The sequence below is a fragment of the Uloborus diversus genome, chromosome 4 (genome assembly GCF_026930045.1).
Source record: "Uloborus diversus isolate 005 chromosome 4, Udiv.v.3.1, whole genome shotgun sequence".
Lineage (NCBI taxonomy): Eukaryota > Metazoa > Arthropoda > Arachnida > Araneae > Uloboridae > Uloborus > Uloborus diversus.
The window spans coordinates 133,893,659-133,910,627 of record NC_072734.1 but is presented as its reverse complement, the minus strand read 5'-3'; the positions used below and the strand labels follow the sequence as shown (position 1 = coordinate 133,910,627).

Genomic DNA, 16,969 nt, shown 5'->3' with positions numbered 1-16,969 from the left:
TCCAATTTTCAAAAATATTAAAATAATTACAAGATACAAAAGGATTGAAATATTGAACATGAGAATCAAATTTTCGCGAAGTATGTTCACTGTTGGCATAATTTCTAAAAAATATATTCTCTAAAACTAAACATGACTAAAATTGAACATAAAATATGCTAGTCTAGGATAGCATATGTGAAAATAACATTCGATTGCGCAAAATATCAAAATATGTACAAGATGCAAAAAGATTGAGATCTTAAACACAAGAAGCAATTCTTTGCGAAGTTCAGGAAAGTCCAATGCTGCTATGGTTCTAAAAATAAGAAAGTTTATTATCTATTAAAATTAAACAAAAAATAAGCTAATCTATGGTAGAGTATGTCAAAATAACTTCCGACTACCAAAAATATCAAAACATTAACAAGATGCAAAAAGATTGAAATCTCAAACACGACAAGCAATTTTCCGCGAAGTGTGAGTAAGTTCAACGTTGCCATGGTTTCGGAAAAAAAAAGTAGTTTATTATCTTTTAAAATTAAACAAAAAATAAGCTAATCTATGGTGGAGTGTGTAAAAATAACTTCCTATTGCCAAAAATATCAAAATATGTACAAGATGCAAAAAGATTGAAATCTCAAACAACGACAAGCAATTTTCCGCGAAGTGCGAGTAAGTTCAATGTTGAAATGGTTTTGAAAAAAAAAGTAGTTTATTATCTATTAAAATTAAACAAGAAATAAGCTAATCTATTATGGAGTGTGTCAAAATAACTTCCGATTGACAAAAATATCAAATTATTTACAAGATTGAAATCTCAAACACGACAAGCACTTTCCGCGAAGTGCGAGAAAGTTCAATGTTACTATGGTTCCAAAAATAAAAAAGTTAATTGTCTATTAAAATTAACCAAAAAATAAGCTAATCTAAGGAGGTATAATGTCAAAATAACTTCCGATTGCAAAAAATATCAAAATATTTACAAGATGCAAAGAGATTGAAATCTCAAAACCCAACAAGCAATTTTCGGCGAAGTCCAAGAAAGTTTGATGTTACCATGGTTCCGAAAAAAAAAGTAGTTTAATATCTATCGGAATTAAACATAAAATAAGCTAATAAACGTTAATGAATGTTAAAATAACTTTTGATTGTTAAAAACATCAAAATATTAACAAGATGCAAAAAGATTGAACTCGCAAACGCAGGAAGTAATTTTTCGCGATGCTACATATCGAACACATGTTCAGAAAATTGCACTGATGAAAGTCAAGGGCGTACGAACTTGTGAGAAATTTCAGTAGCAAAATGCTTTGATTTGGCGTCATAACTCCTCCTCCAAACCTCTCCATTTGCTAGATTTCCATGTTACAGCGGTTGAAAGAGGAGTAATGACGTCAATCTGAAGCGAAATAATACCAGAAAGTCAGGTTCAATAGAAAGACGGCGCAGCGGCCGCATGTTCGGGCGTAACAAATGTCAGCACACAATATCTTTTAATATAATGAAAATTTTTCAAATCTGATTTTTGAGTAAAAACAATATAAAAGCGGACTAAACGGATCAAAATGTTAAAAAGCGGTCTAAAGCGGACTTAACCCTAAAAAACGGACTTTGACGGGAAAAGCGGACCATTTGGGAGCCCTGTATAATGGTTTGAACCTAGGAGGATCCTAGTAACCCAAGACCCCTCTCCCCCTCCTGAGTCCTTTGTCTGCAGTTTCCAGCAAATTTGAGCTAATTAACATTGCGTTATAATCTTTTATTTTTCAGCACAAAGATATTAATTCATTTCTTGCACTTTATTATTCGTTGTTTTTTTTTTTTTCCAATTTAATGTTACAGTTAACTTGTTCCTGTAAGTATCTTTATCATTGAGCTGAGCATTTCAAAAATAAAACCTATGTATCCCCATGAAAAAATAATTTTTTGCATTCATTATATCACTTGCATAAAATAAAAAATGTACGTTCGTAACATGTTAAGATTGCTGCTTTTTTTGAAACTAAATTTCTCAAATTCCTGGCTTTAAAAAATGTTCTTATCACGATGCATTATTCCTAAAACAATACTGTTTTAAGGAAAAGCTTTCAGTTTGTGATAATTTGCCGGACTAGGAATATTTAATATTTTACAGAAACACATCTGAATCTTTAATAAATCTTTATATATAAAAATGAATGTTTTATCTGTATGTCATCCATGAACTCAAAAACTACCCGGCAGATTTGGCTGAAACTTTCACTGTTTGTTATTTTTGGTACTGGGAATGTTTATAGACCAGTTTGAAAAAAATCCGATCGATAGTTTCTTTTTTATTCCAATTTAAGTCACAATCCATTGGATAAATATGAATAAAATTATCGGCTCAGAAATTAATTCGCATGAAAGATCTCATTGATAAGAAGTTAGCTGTTGCCATTTTTCTTGAGTTTGAACAAATAAATTCTTTCTTTATTGTTTTATGGCTTTTCATGCAAGGGGGGGGATTTAAAACTTTTTCTATTTGATATTTTTAGCGATTGATTGATCTTGCAAACTGCGTGAGTACAAAATTTGAGTATAGTCATGGCTTCACTTGACACCTGCACCGATTATTATGAAAATTGCTATATATATATGTATTTTTCCACGGAGAAGGTGCATAATATGCTCATTGAAGCCACTCACCACCAGGTGGCACTGCAGAGTAGCAACTTCTGCCCCGCTCAACCGATTGTCATGAAAATCAGTATAATGATGTATTTTTTTGTTGGCGTAGCAACGCACGTCGGGTACAGCTAGTATCTTATATAGAAATTGCTGTTACATTTTCATGAAAAATCAAAAACAAAACTATTTTTAAATGAATGAGCAGAATGTAAAAACAGTATAAATAGCAAATATTGTTAAGAAAATTCTGCATAAACATAATGACAGTAAAAATGAGTGAAAAGTATTCCAATTAAGATAGAAATCTTTTGTTCTGCTTTAAAAACATACATTTCTTACTTGTAGAAAAAGTGATGATTTGCATCAAAATCAATTTTCAAACAAAAGAAAAATTTTACTCACCTGTCTTCTTTATTTACAATTGTAACATTCACACCACCTAAAATTATCTTCAAGTATAAACTAGAACATAAAATATATAAATCAGTGACAGAAAACTAATGCATACACTTAAAAAATTTGTTTTAGAAGTATATAGATATTAAAGATAAGATGTACATATACATGAAATTATGCATATAAATGTATATACATCCAGAGAGAAAGACAGTGAAACCATGATAAATGCCCAAAAGATAAACTGCCAAACCTGTATGATCACTAAAATATGTCTAAGCAAATATTTCTCACAGAAACAACCCAAGCATTTACCTTCAATTTACAAAGTGGGCTGTACCAAGTTTGTGGACTTTTGGTGAGCTTAATCAATGCTTCTGTAACACTAAATGCCTATCGCTTTCTCACTTTTAACATAGAACAAAAACAAACTCAAATGTGGGAACGAGGACTAGTCAATGTTGGTATGGAGGCTACTGCCATCTATCAAAGGTATTAGAAAATTAATAGGAGAGAATTTAAGATTTTTTATTTATTTCTAAATTTAAACTAAGAAATTAATCAATTGAACATTTGTATGAATTGTTTGGATTCATGTCCATAACAACGCCTTTGTTGGATGATAAAAATTATTATCGTACATGAATATTCCAGAGTTGTTATTCTAAAGTTCTGTTTGAAATATTTGGATCCATTGCCATACTGCCGTACTAAGCACAAAAGTCGTACCTGTACTTCTTATCAAAATTGACTTTGGATCAAAAGGTGGTTCTTTGTCACATATTTCAGCAAAGTACAATGTTGAGTGGTCATTTTCCAATGTAATTTTTTTTTTTTTTTTAAATTCTGAAAAATTTGCTTCTGAATCAAATACATGGGAGCACACGACTTTAAGCGGCATTTTCTCATTTTAAACTCTGCTGCAGATACGACTTTTACGCTGAACACTGTAGCATAGCAACGCCATCAATGAATTGCAGCTAGGTAGTGCTGTCTTCCATACCGTAAGTTAATGCAAGCTTTGACGGAAGTTCACTTCTCGAAGCAAATGCGATAGGCATTTAGTATTACAGAGGCGTTGGCTAAATTTAGTTACCAATGTGAAAGTAAACTCAGCTTTAATAAGAGGTTTACTTTCTCCAGCTGTTATGATTACTCCAGACTGATAATCCCCAATAAGAGTGAAACTGCAGTCTCTAGGTGTCAAAATGAGTTCTTTAGGATTTGCTATTAGTTTAGCCTTGTTCTGGCTAAGAAGAAGTAACCCTCAGTTTACCATTTAAATTTTTATTGATATTGAGCCTATGGTTTTTCGAATCTCAGAACTATATTTTGTATCTTTTTACACTCAGTAAAAACTAAGCACTTTTAAGTGCCAAAAATAAGCATTTGAAAGGCTCCTAAAAAACAAAATATAAAAAAGTTTTAAGCACCAAATGAGTCCTGTTTAGGTAAAATTATGAAGTTTAAATATGTACTCGCACAAATATGTGAAAAACTTCAATTTCAAACGCAGCTGAATGTTCAATTAATAAAGTAAGGTGCAAGTGAATGGACACTTACAGCGCAATAACATTTTCAAAAAATTCATTACATCATTAAAGACTAGCATTCAGAAAATGACAGTAAAAGCATTTAAACTATTAATGTGCAATAATTTTTAAAATATTGGAAAAATTGCAACAATTCTGGGTCGGGATTTTCTGGAGAACTGAAATGAAAAAAGGTGCATCAACACAATAAACGGACATGATAGACATAGCGTGTCTATTTAAGTAAAGATATATCATCATTATGTTCTCCTTCTCCTATTATTATAATGTAATCTTTAGACATATTTGTATTATGTTTTAAACTACTATTGTTCTGTAAGGAACGCTAGTTTCATTCACATTAGCATTCTTTGAATAGTAAACGGCATGTGTTGGTGGGTGTTGCTCATGATGTCACTACTTTAGGAAACACCCCACATCGATTTTTTTAGAACAAATACAGGCATAGGGATTGATCAGTGAGGTTGACCGATCAGGAAGCGTTCTTATGTAAAAATGATTTGGGAATATAAGCGCTGCTGTTAACAGTTGATAGCTCACTTGCACAGCCAAAACGCTTTGTTGTAAGATCAAGCAAGTCAAACTCGCTGTTGGTTTAGTAAAGCTTCGAATGTTTGCTTTTTTGTTTTTGAGAACAATGTTAGTACTTCATGGAAGACTTTGTTCCTTCATGAACAAAAGTCGGGTTAGTAGACTCGAAACTTAACTTATTTATCTAGATCATTGGATTGTTGCAATACTATTTTAATAATATATTGTGTAATTAAATATACTGTGTTAATAAATTATTGTTAATACTTATTTTTGTCTTCAGTCAAACAGATGATTCACGAACCCTAGATTCATGGTCAGCAAATGATATTTGGTTGGTTGAATAACACTTTTACATTTAATCATACCTTTCAATCCAACAGAACACCCTCTAACTAGTAGACAAAAAGCATTTTCGAAAATGTATTGATAGAATTTACTACGCTGCCACTTCATCTTTTAAAAAAAGCTTTTGAAATCTTATTATTTTTTGAAAAAAAAAAATGAGGTTTTCATTTAATTGGTGTGGGAAGGGGATCATTCTTTGATCGGTCAATCTTATTATGCAATTCAATGAAACATTTAAGGTGATTGCATTTAAAAGCTAGGGAAAGGTAAAAGAATCCATGATCTAATTTTTAAATATATATAATTTTATTTATAAATCTCATCAAACACTGATTTAATTTTTTTTATTATTATTATTATTTAATATGCATTTACTAACACTCATGTTGCCAGGACCAACAAGAGCAAATGTCATCTCAGTTGGAAACTAGGGGCTCAGCCTTTTTTTTTTTTTTTTTTTTGAGGGGGGAGGGAGGTAGCATAGAATTGTGGTAGTATACATATTACGGAAGGGAAAGTGTGTACAGCGACCAAACTAGCAAGCAGCCCACCTTGATTCTCGGCGGCCCTGCATTTTGCCTACATTAAAAAGTTTTTGAAAACAGTCAAATTAACTTTGCAGTTTAAAACATTCCCTAAAATACTGATAACAACAAATACTGACTCATTGCTTCTTGGTAAAGCTGACTGAATGTCTTCTAGTTGGACCTTGCGCTGGTCAATTTCTAGCTGCAAAGAAGCTTTTAATTGCTTTTCTTCTTCTGTTTCTACTTTGCATCTGTTAAAAAATAAATAAAAAGAGATCAGCGAAACTTTTTTCTTTTCAATTCACATCTTTTGTTGTTATAATGTACAGCACATAAAATTAGTTCTGTGAAACAATTTGTAATCAATTTTTCTTACAGTTATGTTTTCCAAAAATCCTAATTTTAAAAACGTAACTTTTAATAAAATAAATTTTCTTTAAAAATAATAATATTTAGGCTTTTATAATGCATATCTTACAACTAGAGGTTTTGACTACAGTAGATTTTGTTATATAGATCCTTTCGTCAGGGGCGTACAAAGAAATTTTGGGGCCCATCACAAATGACTTTTACCGGCCCCTTCATACTGTTTACCCTTCTATTTCATCCCTCATTCTGAAACTATTGGGCAACTCTTCAGGCTTGGGCCCAGGCCAACAGGCCTCCCTTCTCTCCCCCTGCGCATGCCCTTGCCTTTCCTAGATAATTTTCACATAGCTAGATTATGCAGACACACGCTGCGTGGGGATATTCACTGCCGTGCAGATACATTTGCTGTTGGACTGTGCATGGTGTAATAATCGTTAATTAATATCAATATTAAATATTGCTTATCTTCAAAACTTGCAGATAAATTAGTAAAAAAGTTCACTTCTCTCTTTCACGGCTATTTGATAGAAAACGAAAGGCATTACGTTACTATAAATTTTATCTACCTACTGTACCTTGTTTTTCATACTTGCGTACATTTTTAAGTTGCATGCACAGATACTTCATTCATATTTTCCTTCTTTTAAGAATATCTGTCACTCTAAGATATAATAAACTGTTTCATAATTCCTGAAAAAGTAAATCCTTAAACTTCGTTTTCAGCAGCAAAGCGTGCACTTCCGTGTATTAAACAAACTCTTCGTGGCAGCTATTGTGTGAATTAAATATGACATTTTCATCATATTAAATATGACATAACTATTATACATTACTTATACAAATATTTAAATTTGCAGGTTAGTAGTTTTCCTTATTAGAAGCCCGGTCCCTCAGTGGTATCGATTCGCGCTCCCACGGCGCAGGCCTGGGTTCTATTCCAAGGGTTGGGGCATGGTCGACTCAGCCGTTCATCCCTTCAGTGGGTCAATAAAAGGAGTATCAACCATGCTTGGGAACTAAGCCCTGGGGGTTTCGCGTTCGGGCGACCACCTAACTGGAACATCTGCCTAGCACCCCACAGCCCTTGGTCAGGGCGACCGAGATCTCACAGTAGACCTTGGCCCCCATGGCTGTTGTGCCACTGGGTTTGGTTTAGTTTTACTTATTATACAAGAAAAAGCCAAACTTTGAGAGAGAAAAAAAATTGTGAAACGTAACCATGAAATTAATGCAAAAGTTTTGCATAAATGTCATTATTATTTTTTTTGGAAGAAAGAAATTCTTTACAAGGACAAGCATTTTGAGGACCGGCAAAATATCCTTGCAGATCAGAGCCAGTCCGCAGGACCAATGGTTGAGAATCGCTGGTCCAGAGGTTTCCAAAGTGGGTGCCACGAAGAGTCCATTGTACCAATATAATGTATATAATAATAAAGGCAGACCAGGGTGCCTTGAGAAAATACAAAATCTTCCAAGGATGCCGTGAATCTGAAAAGTTTGAGAACCCGTAGGTTAATTGTTTGAAAACCTTAAGGCAATTTCGGAGAAAAACTTTCACAATAACAGTAAACATCTTATCAGGAGTAAAAACTTTTTTATTACAGTGCAAAAGAACAGCCTATTATTTAAATTCTATGTAGCTGTAATAGCAGTTTCAGATCAACCTCTTTTTTAAAAGAGAAGGGTACAAAAGAAATTAAGGACTTTCAAAGCAAATTTGAGGACTTTACATCTTTTTTTTTTCAATTTGAGAACTTTTAAAAATTTTAAACTCTTACCTGTAAATTAAACACTGTTTAAAAAAAACACATGAAACATAAATATGTAACACAAAATAAAAGAGCTACTGGAGTTTTCAGTTCTTTTAGGTTAGTTCAGCACACATTAGAGCTTTAGAAACAAATACTAATGACTGAAAATTCAAAACCTTCTAAATATACATACTTTTGCAAGCTGTGAGATATTTGCTTCAATCGATACCACTGATGAGAAACTGATTTACTGCATTGAGTTTGACATTTGCCAAGTTCTTCTATAGCTTTTGTATATTCTTTCTGTTGGCCCTGAAATTCAACACAATAAAACAATTTTTAAATACTACACAATTTCAGAACATAAAGTATAACTCAACAATTTTTCTCCAATAATAAAACATCAAGGGTTGATAAATTGTCCAGAAATCAGGAAGCCACATGTTATTTTGCAGAAGCTTTACATTAGTGATCTCTCACTTATAGCGTCGCCTCAGAGCAACAGTAAGATATCTAATCCCAGAAATAAATCTAAGATATCTTACTGTTGCTCTGAGACGACGATATGCACTTTCTTTTATAGGTTTTCTTTATGTGGCCTCATATTAGCCAGGGTGCCCTGAATTTAAATTTTTGGATTGGGGGGGGGGGTACTTAATTTATGGAATGAAAACTCAAAATTGCACTGAGTGATCTGAAGTTTACCGAAAGATAAAACACAAGCACACACATACTTTTATCTAATAAGAGAAACATTAAGCATACGTAAAAATTAAAAAAAAAAAAAGCATATTGCAATACTGTCTCAAAACGTTACGAATTTTAAAACAAATTTTTTTAAACAATGAACTCTTTTGGGACATCATAGGAACTTCCTATAGGGGTACTCCTAGAATCAGGTGTTACTTATCGAAACAATTTCACCATTTTCACTCTGCTCTAGCAATGTCTTTGCTCCCCTTTCACTTATTGGGAAAACATCCAAGATTGCATTACTCTACCTCATACACAGGACAAAATGTCAAGGTCTTACTGACATCAGCAAGTCATTTTTGGGGAAACTGAAGTACCTACCATATTTTCCTGTACATAATCTGCAAAGTATCTGTTAAAAAAGTGTAAAGTTGATGAAGTGGGGTTCATACACTGCCGTGGATTGTCTGATTTTTTTCTCAACGACATTAATATTTACAGTAAGATTCATCAGGATACTGCTACCGTTGCCTGTATGTTGTTTATTTTATGTAGCTTGAATGTTCTTTCGCTGCCTATAGGTTGTTTTTTTTTTTACATAGCTAAAATGTTCCTCTCACAAGATTCAGGTTATGTAATATGAACAACATACAGTTTTGGACGAAGCCTTCATTTTCACAAGATTAGACTGCTCCTTTGTTTTGACTCTGTTTTTAAGTAACTAAAATTGTATGTAAATTAAAACTTCTTTTTTTCCATACATCCTACGAAGATTTTTTTTTTCTTTTTTTTTTTTTGCAGTGGATAATATGCAAGAAAATATGGTAAATGGGATGAAACTGAAAAAATGCACTTTATTTTTTACTTGTAAACTACAGACAAAAACAATTCTTTGCATGATGAATTGACCAAAGCTTAAATAAGTATTATCAACTATTTAAAAAACTAAAAAATTAAAATATTTCATTAAAAAAATTATTCAATTCTCATTCTTTTTAACCACTCTCATTCTTGAAAATGAATTTAATGCTTTATTCAGAAATGAGTAGGACATAGATACAACATGTACTATTTGTGCATTACCTAACGAAATTTGTACATTACCAGGGGTCAGGACCAGAGCAAATTTGGGTCTGTTAACGGACCCTTCACAAAAATCCGATCAACCAAAACGGACCTTTCAGAAAATCGCGACCAACCAAAACGGACCCTTCACAAAATTCTGATAAACAAAAACCGATCTTTCACAAATTGTTTATTGAAAGAGCAAATCTCAAATTAAAATAATACAGCATAGTTCCTGTATAAAATCGCTAATGTTTGGAACCTTTTTAAGAGTTAAATTAGAGGAATCAACTTATACAAAATCAGCTAATTTTGCAAAAAAAAAAAAAAAAAAACGGCACTCTTGCGATGCTTCTGCAAGCCATAAATAATTACTACAGCCAAATAAATATTATGCCTGTTGGTTTCAGAACTGATGTGATATACCCCACCCTTGGCGACTGTTTCCTGTTGGCGCCAAGAAAACGATGTATGACGACATATGTCATACATCGTTCTTAGCGATGCTTTTTTAGCGCCAACAGGAAAAAATCAGATAAAAAAACATGATCAAAGCACTTCAGAACACAATATATATAAAAACAACATAAAAGCACAACAAAAAACATCACGAATATATGCTTCAAAAATGTACAGGGCCGGGGTTTTTTGTAAACATATTAAAATACAATGAAATAAATTATTGTATTAATTACAAGTTGAAATTAATGCATTAATTTTTTTCATCATTTCTCCGGGATACGAGCCCTCGGTCTCATAGTACTTTCGTAATGAGATCTCGGCTCGCCGGCCCTGCCTCGGTCTCATTACGAAAGTACTATGAGACCTCTGGCTCGCCAGGACCTCGCTCCGCTCGGTCCGTTATCCCTCCGACTGTTAATATACATTACAGTCGGAGTATGGTCACAGTTATGTATACTACAAGAACCCCTCAAGGATTTGTAAAAACAAAGAATTTTGGAAGTGAGAGGTTTTTTTTGAATTCTAAAATAAAGAACTTTCCTTTTTATATGGTATAAATATTCACACTCAGTCTAAAACAATACATCATATGACAATAGCACGTTACAGATACACACCACGTTGGAGTTAACTTTTAATTAACCTTCAAGTTTGAAGAAACTGGCATTTTCTAATGTTTTTACTTCAAAACACAACTACTGAATTTAAACTAACACAAAATAAGCATTCCTGTAAGGTATATTGCACGAAACAACACCACGTATCTCTCCTGCGTGAAACCCAAACAACCCAAGTAAACAAGTTTGAACAGATCTGTAAGATTGCCTTCGGGTTGCTAAACACAGGTTAGTTTGGCCAGGGATGCCATGCATAAAAAATTATCGCCTCATTGGCGAGAAAAATATTTTAATTTTGTGCAAAAAAATCGAATGTCGCCAAATGGGGGGGGGGGTATATCACATCTGTACCTTGGTTTCTTTGAAAGAAATTAACAGCTGAAAGTCAGTTTGGTTTATAATTTTGCTTGTTTGTTTTATGCAGCTTTGAAAAAGCGTCAACATTCTCTGAATAGGTGTAGTAAGCATTTTTTACCCCAGTCATGATTTAATAATCTATAATATACAGCAAAATGAATTTAGAACTGCAAAGGATAGTAGGGTGGGGGGGGGGGGGATGTGATCGCTTCAGATAGGGTTACCAAATTTAAACTTATCCCCACTTAGGGTCTGGTGCTGCGATGTTCAACTGTTTATCGACACTTAGCCTCTGGCAGTGTGATTTTAAACTTATTTTGGGAGAAAGTTATATAGGTTTGGTTTTTCGATGCTATAAAGGATAATTAACTTTAAATAAACTCTTTTATTTACCATTTTTTTCTATAGATGCCTACATTTTGAAAAACGCAATCTTTTTACATCCAATATGAGAATCATATTTTATTCTTTTTCCAAGCTAACTCGGCTTTACTAGGATGCAATTAAAAAAAAAAAAATTTTATTTTTGTAACAAAGCTTATTTCAAGTTTTTTAAAGCGGAATTCCCTTTTCTTTTATGAGTCAATAATTACCTGCTGAATCGATGGTTTATTTTTTATTTTATTTTATTTATTTATTTATTTATTGCTTCAACTGTGTCCAGATATTAATGATATGTTTATCATAGGACTCTAAAATGCAATTCTAAAATAATTTTATCCAAAATATTTATTTTACAAGCCGTTTTTATACTTTTGATGCCTTCACTTTGAGGATTGCAACCTCTTTGCATCCACTATGGGAATCTGATTTTTCGAATTTTCTATGTTTAGTACACTTAGTTAAGAAGTAAACAAATAATTTTTTTTTTTTACTTTTGTAAAAATCACGGAGTTTATAAGTTTTAAACGAAACTCTGTGCTCTTAAACAGTGTCTTCGGTTAAAAAGTTAATGCTGAACCCCTGCCTGAATTTTTTTTCTTATTTATTTAAAATACTGTACAAATAATTAGGGATGCACCAGATATCCGGTAACTATCCGGTATCCGGCTGATTTTTTGAGTATCCGGAACTATGAGGTATCCGATCCGGCAAGCCACTCCGGATATCCAACAGTTTTTTGCAGGATATCCGGGCAGTTATCAGGTAAAAATGTGAGAGATATCCGGGGTTGATGTGGGGTTATCCGGTACGAAATGAGGGTTTAATTTTTAATTTACTTTTGCAAAAATTCCAGTTAAAGCTTTCACTGTTTCATAAACTTTTCAATGATGCTTTCTCTTTCAATTGCTGCTTCAAAAATGACCATTCCTCTTCAAACCTAGCTTCTGGCATTACCCCGCATCGTACTTAACACTCCTCGCAAAGTACTTAAATGCTCTGCCAAGTTCAGTAAACTCAGAACATTTATTTAGTGGAGCTAAAAGAATTTATACAGAAAACAGAAACCGACTATCACCGAATAATGCAGAAAAACTTCTGTTTGTAATGAAAAATCTAAAATATTCCCCTGCATTGATAAATAAAGATTCTTAAGTGTATATTGCATGAAATGAAGCACAATTCTAACTGTCATATTCAACGCCGATCTTAACTTGAGTCCATTGGAAATTTTAGAATGTTGAATAAAGTAATAATTGCTTTTCCCAGAATAATTATTTTAACTAAGACTTTCAACTGATATTTAGCATTTAAAATAGATGGTGAATATAGCAGTGAGAAATAACAGCTATAAGTTATTGCTTCATTTTCTTCTTTCTAATTTTTTAATTGTATTGTATAATTTTTAATAATATATTTAAGAATTTAATTTGTATTTTTTAAGAATGTGTATTTTTTTTTTCTAGAATTATAAAGTAAAATTTAAGTTTATTGTTCAAGTATAAATTTATAAATTCATTTAAGAAAGATTGAACATGTTTAGCATATTTTTTAATATTATATATAAGATGTTAATTTGCATCATTAAGAATGTGTAACTTTATTTTTTGGAATTTAGTAAAATTTCAAGTTGATTATTTAAGAATTGGTTTATTAATTTATTTTTGAAAGCGTGAATGTGTTTAACACGACTCTTAATAGTTTGTTTAAAATGTTAATTTGCATCATTTACGAATGTGAATCTTTATTTTCTGAAATTAAAGGGAAATTTTCAGTTGATTATTTAAGTATAATTTTATTTATGTTTAAAAAAAATTGTTAACATGTTGAGAACGACTTTTAATAATATATTTAAGATATTAATTTGCATTTTTTAATAATGTGAATCATTATTTTCTGGAATTAAAGGGAAATTTTAAGTTCATTATTTAAGCGTAAGTTTATTAATTTGTTTTTAAAAAGTGAACGCGTTGAGAATGACTCTTGATACTGTATTTAAGATGTTAATTTGCATCTTTTAAGAGAGTGAATCTTTGTTTTCTGGAATTAAAGTAAAATTTTCAGTTGATTATTTTAGCATAAGTTTATTAATTTGTTAACTGGGTTGTCCACCAAAGGGGAGGGGGGATTTAGGGGTATTTTTTCTTTTTGGGGGTATATTTTTGGTTTTTAGGGGGTGGGCCCTTGCTCTTAGGTGGGGCACCCCTGTATTTAAGATGCTAATTTGCATCTTTAGAGAAAATGTACCTTTATTTCTGGAATTAAAGTAAAATTTTAAGTTGATTATTTAAGTTTATTTATTTATTTATTTTTTGAGTCAAACAGGCCCTGTTTTAATATTTTCTTTTTTAACTTGTATGTTAGAAAAATTTTACACGTGTATTATCTGTAATAAAAATGATTTCAAAGCAAAGTTTTATTTTTGTTATTTCTAAATTGGAAACAAGAAAATGTATTACTTTATGATGAAGTTTAAAAAAATTTCTACATGTCATGCAAATCTAATAACAAATACGACTCATTATACGACCTTTAAGATTTCAACTATGAATAATTAAAAGTTTAAACCATGTGTACATTACATACAGAATTAATTTTTGCCGAAAGTTTGTCTCTTTTGAAAAAATCTGTCGAAATAAAACAATATTTTAATGTTTCATTTTATGTATAGCACAATTCCTAAACTAAAATTTAGAGGCTCTAAAAAAGTACATTCGAATGTACTCAACATGTTTTTAAAGAAATGATATGTGGAACAAGTTTGATTTATTGTTTTGAAACGGCATTGTAGAAAAATATGCGAACATGCAATGCAATCGAAATGCCGGATATCCGTTGGATATCTGAATTCAGCATTTAAGGGGGCATCGGATATCCGGTATCCGGCAAAATCACTATCCGGTGCATCCCTACAAATAACATTTCTTGTATAATTTAAGATGATGTAGAATGATAGATAAATATTGATACTTAAGGGGTGCCCATCTCCCAGTGAGCGATGCCTCCCCCCCCTCCTTCTCCAAATACTAGAAAACACTCAAGAATGATATTCTCAACAGAAAAGAGGGAAAACACTCAACTTTAAGTGTCAATGATGCAGTTTCCATCATCTCAATAGTCTAAGCTTTTATTTTTGCAAAAAAAAAAAAAAATTATTTATTTATTTATTTTTATTTATTTATTTTTATTTATTTTTGCAAAATTATTTCACAAAATTAATTTTTTTTTTCCACTAAAAACGGACCTTGAGAAAAATCCTGGACGGACCCCTGATTACCAAACAATACAATCAATGTTCTCTTCTAAAAATTGGCTTAGTAGAAATATAGTCCATTAAAAAGAAAAAAAAAATTTTTTTTCAGTTAACACCCCCCCTCCCCGTATCTGTGGATAAGGTATTATTTCAGAAATGAACAAATTAACAATTTGTTTGGAACTATGTTATAGTTATAACAAATCAAGTCAACAGGCTTATCATCCCTGGAATGGAAGGGAAGTCAATTGGCTAACATTGCTGCAGCCATTTTTGCTCAAGCTTTCATTTGTCGAAAAATTTCGAAAATGCGTTCAAGAGTTGTCCACAAATAATGTCAAGTTTTCAGGAGCAAGGGGTGGACAGAAATTGTGCCAAGGAAAGGCAGGAGATAACAAGAAGTGTGATATCACATTTTTAGAAGAATATGCTTTTGAAAAATAGCTTGTCACATGACAAGGAGAGGAAAGATTATATGGAAGAGAGACGCTTTGTGGAAAATGGGTGCAGCGATTCAAAAAGTCTGAAAAAACTGCGACATCATTTATGGATATCCCCCAAGTTTTCTATATAACGATGATTCGAAGAAAAGAGTGGGGAGGCTATATTATTCAGCTCAAAATTTTAAAATTGGATTGATAGGTATTTATTCCAGCCAAGCAAGCTGCTCATTTCTTGCTAATGAAATGGAATGTACTTTCTGTTGAACCAAAATCTTTTCCTCAAATAATTTTTAAGGTGCAATGATTTTCTCCAATCTGCAAAACAATATTACCTCTAATGTCTTGAACTCTTTACTCAGAAGTTCCCATTCATCTCTCAGGGAAAAAACACTGTCCGAAATCATCTAAATATTCAAAAGAAAAAATATTTATTTAAATTTTTGTAATAAAATACTAATAACAGCTGACAAGAATGTTTTTTTTTAAAGATTAATCTCAGTTAGCAGGTGAATAAAAATTTGCAAGATTTACATCCAAAAACAGTTTAAAGTAAAATAAAATAAAGAGAACAAAAATTGTGTCCAAATCATTGAATAAAAATACATTTTCTTGCAATTTTTCATGACTCAAATTAACAGTAAAAAATAAATGCAAAATAAAAATTTAAATGATCAATGAACATACAACGGAAATTAACACAAATGTGCTCAGTTTTTGTGCACTAGATAATTACTATTTATAAAGTCGCTAAGTTTACCACATTTATGTGAAAGAGTGACATTCATCTGTTGTCCAGTTCACCGAGTTAAATGCAAAATATAAAAATAAAATAAGCTGTATTCTCTACTTGCTTATTCAACGAAAATTGAGCAATACTGAAAGTGGATTGATTAATTCAAGTACTATAAGATCCAATAAGGATAAAAATTACTATGAGGAAATATGATGCGAAATATTTCGAATTCAATTCAATTGTACCAAAGGTACTCTGGCACATATTGAAACTTAGAGCCTCAAGAGCATAGTAGTAAATTTAACTCAGAATTACCTCGAATTTCAAATCCTTGTGTGCAGTGTCCGCTTTACGGGAACTTTCTTTTACAATATTTAACCTTCATGTCAGCTACCATTGAGGAAAAAAAATTTCCATAAACAATCATTCACGTTCGGTTAGGGACCAAAAATGTCCGGGTGAAATAGTGCAATATTCACCAAATTCCAAGCCACGCTTACTCTTTTGAACACTAGGTGGCAGGGCTGCACGGGGTCACTCAAAACTTCCGGTGGAAGTCTTATTTGTATTGCTTCTTACGACGAATTGCTCTGTTTACGTATCTGTGATTTGATTGAATTTTTTAAATTAATCATGAATTTCAAAGGCGCAAAATTTTCGTAAAAAGAGCGGATGTTGTTCTGCTTTCGGGTACAGCATGAGGACAGGAGCAAATAAGATGTCAGAAATAAAGATGTTCAAATTTCTAAAGGTCCTGATCGTCGAATCAAAGTCAATGCTTTAAAGCGAAAGGATTGAATCTTAATGAATATTATGTAGTAAACACACTTTGTGCGAGGTATTTACGAGCTGGAAACAT

At 32.1% G+C, this 16,969-nt stretch overlaps 1 protein-coding gene across 1 annotated transcript in view; it reads right to left on the bottom strand.

Moving 5' to 3' along the window:
• Positions 1–16,558, bottom strand: part of LOC129221631 (ion channel TACAN-like) — a 49,150-nt gene extending 32,592 nt beyond the window's left edge. Inside the window, exons 1-5 of the mRNA XM_054856155.1 lie at positions 16,426–16,558; positions 15,710–15,781; positions 8,300–8,418; positions 6,124–6,237; positions 3,034–3,093 (exon numbers count right to left, since the gene is read on the bottom strand). Coding sequence (XP_054712130.1) covers positions 3,034–3,093; positions 6,124–6,237; positions 8,300–8,418; positions 15,710–15,781 — 365 coding nt within the window. The 5' untranslated portion in view covers positions 16,426–16,558. The remainder of the gene's footprint in view (positions 1–3,033; positions 3,094–6,123; positions 6,238–8,299; positions 8,419–15,709; positions 15,782–16,425) is intronic.
• Positions 16,559–16,969: the final 411 nt, after the last annotated feature.